General features: G+C 59.8%; 2 protein-coding genes across 2 annotated transcripts; both read left to right on the top strand.

The window, feature by feature from the left end:
- Nucleotides 1–398: 398 nt before the first annotated feature.
- Nucleotides 399–4,333, top strand: LOC306956300 (SLAM family member 8-like; the record flags this gene model as incomplete). The annotated part of the gene is made up of 7 exons (XM_079547664.1): nucleotides 399–471; nucleotides 2,553–2,894; nucleotides 3,150–3,443; nucleotides 3,550–3,669; nucleotides 3,753–3,844; nucleotides 3,948–4,055; nucleotides 4,289–4,333. 7 exons carry the CDS (start codon nucleotides 399–401, stop codon nucleotides 4,331–4,333), a joined length of 1,074 nt encoding a protein of 357 aa, XP_079403790.1.
- Nucleotides 4,334–5,676: 1,343 nt separating this feature from the next.
- LOC306956301 (signaling lymphocytic activation molecule-like) lies at nucleotides 5,677–8,576 on the top strand (the record flags this gene model as incomplete). The annotated part of the gene is made up of 6 exons (XM_079547665.1): nucleotides 5,677–5,749; nucleotides 7,151–7,471; nucleotides 7,779–8,057; nucleotides 8,136–8,243; nucleotides 8,340–8,410; nucleotides 8,508–8,576. The coding sequence occupies 6 exons, from the start codon at nucleotides 5,677–5,679 to the stop codon at nucleotides 8,574–8,576; spliced, it is 921 nt and encodes a 306-aa protein (XP_079403791.1).

The following is an 8,576-nucleotide window of genomic DNA, read 5'->3' on the forward strand; positions in this document are numbered from 1 at the left end:
TTGAATGAAGAGGCAGAAGTTGGGGATAGGGGGTTTCGGGGTCAATTTAGGCTTCCTGCTGTGGTTCTATGAATATTGCAGAGCTGCCCTTTGGAGGGGGCCAGGGGCAGAGATGCACTGAGTGCCACCAGCATTAATTGGGTCACGGCTTGTTAATTGGAACATTGCTCATTGATTGGGTTATCAAGGATGCTGAGAGCCCAGGGGTCTCAACCACACTTCCCCCTCCCTGTGCAGTGCAGGTCCCGCACGCCCGCTCGTTTCCCACGAGCTAATTAAGAGGCGCACAGCTCTCCACGACGCTCGGCTGCCTACGGATTGCAGCGAGCGACAGCTTTGCTCCTCCTCCCCATCCCTGCCGCCGCTGACTCTGCCCACCAGAGCCGCACAGAGCAGGAATGGAGGGGGACTTGGCCAGGAGAGCAGCCCGGCTGCCCGCGCTGCTGCTGGCGCTGCTCGGCTTCGCGCCAGGTGAGTGCCCGGGCATCGTGCCCTCGTCCCGCGGGTTGGGCAGTGGTGTTGCTGCGCCGCTTCCCTGCTGTTCTACATCCCTGTGGGCTCTCGGCCGCATGGGTCCGAGGCAGGCGCGCAAGCGTGTGATGCTCCACGGCGAGGTTTCATAACGGGGGGCACCAAGCATCCCACTGCCCCCATCCTGGGGGGGGGTTCTGCTCGCCGCCGCCGTTTGCGCCCCGCGGAGCCCCTGGGCTGCGCCTGCTGAGGCTCTTACGTAAAATGTTGAGAGAGGAATCCCCTTAATTCCCAGCGTGCTAATCCACACATTTAATAATTCCCATAAAACCCTCAATTCCGACAGAAAGCATCTTCTAGTCCGGGTAGATTAGCAGGGAGCTTTTATCTTCCTAATGCTTAATTGGCTTCGGAGCGTGCGGCCGTCGCACGGGGCTGGCGGTGGCGGCACAGGGTGCTTATGGTGGCACAAATACGGCCCTGCACGATGGCAGAGGGGCTGCTTGGGGGGGCTGCAGGTCCTCCAGCCCCCCTCGATCAGAGATATTGGCTTTGGGAGCGTAGGGGTGATGAAAGAGTGAAGCTTCCTTGATGTGTGTCAAATAAACCCTGGGCTTAAATCGCCTTCAGAGATCTATTGCTGAGGTCTGAGATCTGAGCTGGATCAGGGTGCACTGCAAACACCCTCCTTCCTCTCCCAAACTATTTCTGGGGGCTCCTGGTCTCAAGCCACCAGGACAGGAGGTGATGGTGATGGGCGGATGCCCTCCTGCTTTCTCCAGCCATCGTTTCCCCTGTGTGCTGGGGGCTGTGGTGACCCTCCCCACACACATACCCCTTCCTCCCCTCGCTGCGTCCTGGGGCTCAGCATCTGCTCAACATCTGTGCAAAGGGCTCACGTGCCAGCCCACAACCGGGCTCCAAAATGTGGGGATCCCCCAGGGAAGGATCACACAGGATGGGAGGGAGTGGGGCTCAGCCCAGTGTAAGGCTGTGATCGATGGAAGGACCCAGAAGAGCCCCTTGATGCTCAGGATCAGAGCAGCAAGTGACCAGTGGTGGAGAGCTCTGCTTCCCCGGCAAAGCCAAGAAGCAGCTTGTAATTCAGGCTGCACGAGGGCTTTTTATAAAGCGAACGCTGGGATGTCTGCTTTTAATCTGCTTTAATATAGAAGCACATCTGCTTCTGTCAGGGTGGGGAGGGAGAGGAGAGGACCGTGGGGACACTTTGCCCAGGTCCCAGCACGGATGGGGCAAAGCCTGGCCTCACTGCTGGGTATCCCAGTGTGTAGAATGGGGACAGGTGGTGGGGGGCTTTGAGGAGATGCTGGCCCTCTCTTGCCGGCAGAGCTGGAGGCGGTGGAGGAGACAGCTTGTAGGTAGGCGGGAGCTGCCGGTGCCAGGAGCTGGTGCTGAGCGTGACTGCAGAGCACTGCCAAAAATCCACAGTGTAGGCTCAGCCCGAAGTCCTGGAGGTGGCTCCATCCCTCCTGGGTACCCACGGTCTCCCCCCTCTGTGTCCCCACGCTCACCCACACGCGGCAGTGGGATGCAGGACTGGTACGTGCCCACAAGCATCCCTCTGGAGCCAGATCCGTCCTGGTCCGTTCCAGTCCTGCTGCCGTAAACTGTTGTGATCTTTTCGTAGGCATCTGGGCCGAGGCGCGTTTTAAGGCGGACAATGAGGTTTTGCAGATGCTGGCGGGGAACTCCTCGCAGAGTCTGTTGGAGCATTGTTCCGGTGAGCGCCCGGCCGCAGTGCCTAAACCGCGCCGTTCAGATGCAGCTTCGGCATCCGAACACGTAGCTCTTGTTGGACAGCAGCTCTCGACCCTGGCAACTTCCCTTCCCCGCTAGCAGCAGCTCCGCACGGCCTCCGTGGTGTCCCCATCCCGCAGAGGGACATTGCGGTGGGCAGAGAGCAGATGTGTCTGCAACCGGGCAGGGCGATGCTTCCTCTTCCTCATCCTCTTCCTCCAGCTTGGACAGCGGTGCCGGGTGGGACCCGTCCCCAGGGATCCTTCTGCCCATCCCCACGCTGTACCCCGCACCCTGGTGACGTTCTGCCTTGTTGTCCCCAGAGCTCCTGTTCGGCCAGGTGCGGGCGCAGCCCCAGCAGGTGTCTGGTGTCCTGGGGGGCTCGGTGCTGCTCTCCCCGTTGCTGCCCCCTGGCAGCAGGGTGAAGGAGATCGAGTGGAGCTTCTCCTCTGGTGCCGGTGCCACCATCCAGGTGGCTGAATTTGGCCCAGGGGGCTTCGAGCGCCCTGACCCCCAGGACCGTTTCAAGCAGCGCCTGGAAATGCCCAACGCCACAGCGCTGAGGATCGGGGCCCTGGAGCTGGGAGACAGCGGGGTCTATGGGGCACGGATCAAACTGCACCCGGCGCTGGTGGAGGACCAATCCTTCAACCTCTCTGTCTACGGTGAGCGGCTGCCAAATGGGGGTGGGCTTTGGGAACACTAAAATGGGGAAACTGTGGTGCAGAAGAAGGAGGTGACTTAGGTTAGACCCTAACCTTTCACATTCCATGCTCGGCCTTCATATATTCATATTGGGGTCCCTCCTCACATCACCCCAAACGCCTGCGGGCTGGCTGAGCCCTGCCCTGTGATGCAGGACAGTGTGATGTGTCTGAGCAGAGCCATGCCATGCTGACCCCATTCCCTGTTGGGTGCAGAGTCGGTGCCGAGACCCCGGACCCACAGCCAACTGCTGGCCAGCACCCTGGAGTGGTGCAACCTGACCTTGCAGTGCCAGGGCACTGGCAAAGGGGCCGTCAACGTCACCTGGAGGAGGGACAACGGCCGACAGGAGCTGGGAACCGACCGCTCACAGCTGTCCCCGGATGGCACCACGCTGCGCCTGGCCCTGCAGCCTGGCACCGCCAATGCCACCTACACGTGCACTGTCAGCAACCCTGCTGACCAGAAGGTTGTCCCTTTCGACCTGCAGAGCATCTGCCGCAGTGGAGGTGAGGAGCTGGGCTGTTTTAGGGGTCCGAGCACCTTTGGGTGCCCTCAGGTTGGGTGAAGGTTCCGTGGCCATCCCCTGGTTCAGCCCTTTTCTGTGTGCTCCAGGAGGACAGGTGTCCTTCTCCAAGTCGGGGTACATCGTCCTCACCCTCATCCTGCTGGCTGTCAGCCTTGGCGGAGCCTTCTGGTGCTGGCGGCTCAACAGCGAGAAGTCAGCAGATCCAGGTCAGTGAAAGCACTCAGAGCTGAGCTGTGATCAGGGCCATTTCTGGCCCTCCCCCCCCTTCATGACATCCTGCTCTCTGCAGCTGCCACCCCCACAGCACCGGCAGAGGAGAGCCCCCCAGAACCTCAATACACCGAGATCGTACACCGCAGCCCCCCAGAAGGTAACGACCAGGTGAGGAGCAGTGGGGCTGGGCTGTGCTCAGGGGTCCCCATTGCATTGGGGTTCCCATCACATCGGGGTTGGAAGGGCCATAAGCACTTCGATTCTGCCTTAGGGCCTACGTCCACCTGAAAACAACCCAGAGCCGACCTCGACAGAGAAAGCACCAGGCAGCACCGTGTATGAACAGATCCACCAGGAGCCAGAGGACACGGCCGAGGAGGTGACATAGGCCCTCAGGTGCGGGTGGCCCGTGGCCGTGTCTGCCCCCGGGGGGACCGGGGCATGGGGGGCAGTCCCCACCTCTGTCACTGCATGACATGCCCACGCCAGGTCCGGGTATGGTGGAGAAAGGGGAGAGAAGGGACGAGCGCTGTCTGCAGGGAGGTGCACGGACAGACAGATGGACAGACAGGGCAACCCTCGGTCCCAGCTGAAGGATTTCTCTCCCCACAGGCGCCGACAGCGCTGGAGCATCAGGATGTAACTGAAGGGCTGTAACGTGCATTGTGTGCCAAACCCGACCCCTCTCCAGCCCCTGGTTTGGCTTCAGGGATGGAGGTGCCATCTCTGGGTACAGCCAACCGGATGCTTCCCCACCCACCTCTGGTTTGTCCAACCCTCTGTCCGAAGCCCTCGTGGCCCCTTTGGGGACATGGAGATGAGCGGCGACGATGAGGCTGAGTCCCTCCTGTGGCACAGGGCTGGGATGTGGCTCCATCACCCACACAACTGGGGGTCCCAGCCCCATTTCTGCCAGCTGAGAGAGTGGGCTGCCCTGGAGCAAGAAGAGAGGAACCAAAACCTTTATTTCTGGGGGGGGGAGGGAGGAACTGGGGTCAAGTGGAGGCAAAGTTGGGTGGACGGGGGCAGATCCAAGCACTGCAGATCCAGGATGGCACCACCTGGGGCAGCTTGCTCCCTCACCCCCACTGCTCCCAACCCCCTCTCCTGAGGTTGGGCAGACCCTGGTTGTGACATCCCCAGGGCCATGTGAGGGGACCAATGCCTGTGGGAGATGTGCCCGCTCTTCCCCCACCCCATAGCCATTCCTGTGTCGCCTTTGTGCTGCCATTAAGGGGGGGGGGAGAGGGTGGGGGGAAGTTTCACTTGTGTGTGTCCAGCACCTACTACTGTCATGGGCCCCGTGCTCGGCCCGACCTCCCCACGTCGTAAAAACAGCAAATAAATCTTGGTGAGAGCGTAGCAGGGAGCTGACAGCATGCGTGGGGCCGTGTGTGGGGCTGTGTGTGTGGGAACTGTGCATCTGCTGCGCACACCCACATGTGGACCCCTCGCAGTCACGTCATCCCAGGGCTGTGTGCAGTTTGCTGCTGCCTCCCCAGAAGCCACTTCTTGCTTCCCCCTTTTGGAAACACAGAAGCAGCAGCGGTGAGTGGCTCTGCACCGTCCCAACCCCTCGTGCTTCTCTGAATCCTCAGTCTCCCTGCAGGCGTGGGGCTGTCTCCAACGTTCTTATGTCTCTGCCTCTTTGCTGCTGGGATTTTTGTTTCAAGAAAAGCAGGGGGGAAAACAGCCTGGTGGGGTGGGAGCATTCTCTTGGTGCAGTCTCAGGCAATGGGAACACGTGCTCCTTGTGCCAGGTGTCTGGCACAGCCAGCCCAGCTGTTTGTTATTTACCCAACTACGGCAGCATCCGGGCTCCATCCCTCATTTATTGCCCCAGTAGCCCTGGATATGTTGCAGAGCTACAGTGAGGCTGAGCAGGGTCTCACGTTGTCCCCAAGCTGCCACTCCCCATGAACCTGTGGGCAGATTTGCATGCGTCCTCCCCACCGCTTGCGCAGCTGAAGCCGCTGCTGCCTCGAGTTGGGGATGGAGAGATGGGGCAACTGTGTGGCCGACGACGGTGTCTCTTCATCCCCAGGCTGCTGGCTCTGCTACTTGTCGCCACAGGTAGGGGCTGAGCATGGATGGGGTGGGGAGAGAGCTGAAGGTGGGAGGAAGGCTCAGCAGCAATGCTGCTGCTGTGGGAACCCAGTGAAACCATGGGTGTGAGGCTGAATGAGATTCAGCCTTTGGGTTTGGTGAAGGTTTGAAAATATTTGGGAAATAAGAGGGGTGGGAGATGGGTTTTCCTCTGTGAAAGAGTCCAAGCGCTGTTCTCAAGGGAATCTGGCTGGGGATGTGTGGATGTGATCCCTGGGCGAAGCAACACAGGCAGAACTTGGCACCAGGCACGGCATCACCCGACTCTATTTACTGACAGCATAAATCACACCTGGAGAAGTTTGATGTCAGCAGTGGGGCTGGAACCAGGTGGGACCATTTGCACCTTGCCCTGCTCCATGTTGGCTTGAAAACTGCTGGCTTTTGTGCTGGGCTCTGCTCACCCACACGTTTCTAAGAGCCCACAGGGGTCGTCTTGCACAGCTCGAAGCTCTCGAGCAGATGCTCTGCTGTACAAAAGCTACTCAGTGCTGCTGGGGCTGCACCAGGACAAAGCCAGGCACCCACTGTTCTCCAATAAGTGTTTGTAGCCCCCACTAGTCAGAAGACTCCAGGGTGAGGGTTTGGAGACAAGGAAAGGGCTGGGGAAAGGGAAAGAATGAGCAGACAACACCCACGAGCTTCCCGCAGCAGGATTGAGCTTGGAATTGCACAGGCTGTGTTTGCATTGCACACTGGTGTGGGGCATTTGTTTGGGGCAAAATACGGGCAGGTGGCTCAGTGCCACCACGGGTGATTCATGGGGATGTGTTCCTGCTTTATGTCAGTATCCCCCCCCAAAAATGGAGATGTGTGGCTGCCATGGGGCTGTGACTCCCCACCGCAGTTTGCTGTCTGCTTGCTGACCGCTGCAGCTTTGCTTTCCTCTCTGCAAACTGGAGCTTGGTGCAGTGGATGGGAACTGTGTGGCTGGCCCTGAGTGTGGGCAGGAAGCGAGTGGCTGATGCAGGATGGGCCTTGTGATGTGGGGACACAGCCTTCCCCAGCATGGTCGCCTCTCTGCAGCTTTTTGTGTCTGAAAGCCGCCTCCTGCTCACGTCACAGGAGCTGTGTGTCTCGCCACAGGGCTGGGAACGGAGCTCTGCACCCAGCCCCGCTGCACCCTGCAGCTCAGCCTCCAGCTTTGAAGGGTCTCTGGAGGGAATTATTATGGGCTTCACCCTTAAGCCTGCTCCACCTCCAGCTCTGCAATGGGGACAGGGTGGTGCGAGGACACCGCAGCACTGCGAGCACGCGGCATCAGCACAGCAGTGCCCAGCCACAGGCAGGGGAGGTGATGGTGAAGGTTAAAGAACCCAGGAGGGTGCCTGGGACTCTCCATCCCACTGAGCACTGCTGTCCTACCAGGCACTGCAGCTGTCCAGATCGAGCCAGTGAGCGGTGTGCTGGGGCACTCGGTGCAGCTCCCTCTGCAGCTGCAGCCTGGCAGCAGTGTGAAGAGGATCATCTGGAGCTTCAGAGCCAATGCCAGCAAGAAAATAGAAGTGGCTGAGTACAACCTGGAGACGTCCAAGCATTTCAAGAACAATAGGCAGCGGCTGGAGTTGCTCAATAAGACAACACTGCAGATCAGTGCCCTGGAGCAGAGTGACAGTGGGGTCTATGATGCACACATCACGTATCAGTCAAACGAGATGGATGAAAGCTCCTTCAACCTCACTGTCTACGGTGAGCTGAAGGGGTTTTGTGGGGGCAGGAACAGCATCCCCATCCCTGGGGTTTCCAGCCCCCAGGGAAAAGTGACAAACCCTTTTGTACCGAGAATTATCAGCGGTTTCCCTTCCCCTTTCCCGGACGCACTCTGCTGCCGGTCATCTGCTAAGGGGATTTTCTAGCTTTATGACAAATCTGCTCTCCACCTGCACTTCCCTCTCCCTGCCCTTTGTCTGCCTGTCCCTCCCGGTTCCTTGAGGCTGCATTCCCCAGGTACCTGCAGGTAGCTCTGTCCCAGCAGCACTGCCCACACTCCCAACAGAGCCTGTGCCAGTGCCCCTGATCCAGCATGAGATGCTGTCCTACACTGCCCAGGACTGCAGCATCATCCTGCGGTGCTTGGTGCCGGCTGGAAGTGGTGCTCAGACCACCTGGCAGCACGAAAACACCTCCAGTGCAACTTGGATACAGAGTGACAACAGTCATGTGTTGCACCTGACTGTCCCTGCCAGCGCCCTGAATGTCATCTACACCTGTGTGGCCTGGAACCCGGCACAGGAGCGGAGCAAGTCCGTGGACCTGGCAGAACTGTGTGCACAAGGTAAAGTCTCTCACTGTCCCCCTCTGCCACACCAGGTGCACAGAGCCAGGCGGCCATCCCAATACCTTGTCCCCATAGAGGCACACAGGTGGAGGTGGCCCATCTACCTGGCAGTGCTGGTGGGTGTTGTGGGAGCCTTGAGCATCGCGCTGTACCTGCTGAAGAGGAGGAGAAAGGCTGACAGAGGTGGGCGATGCTGTGGGGTGAAGGCTGAAGCCTGGGGGGCTGCAAGCAGGCAGCAGGGGGCCGTCCCCATCCCTCATGGCCTCACCTGCCGCACAGATGCTGCCTGCCCCGAGAAGATGCTATACTCCCAGGTGCAAAGGAGAGATGTCGAGGACAGGGACGAGCAGGTGGGGCAGTGACCCAGCACCCAGCAGGGGGTGGGGATGGCAACGTCCCCACAGAGACCCCCATCCCGACCCTGGGCCGCTCCTACATCCCCTCAAGGGTCCCAGCAGAACCATCTACAGTGAGGTGGGGAGCGGTGGGGATGGCACAGCGTGGCCACAAGCCTGA

Source organism: Tetrao urogallus (genome assembly GCF_951394365.1).
Source record: "Tetrao urogallus genome assembly, chromosome: 28".
In the NCBI taxonomy this organism is placed as follows: Eukaryota; Metazoa; Chordata; class Aves; order Galliformes; family Phasianidae; genus Tetrao; species Tetrao urogallus.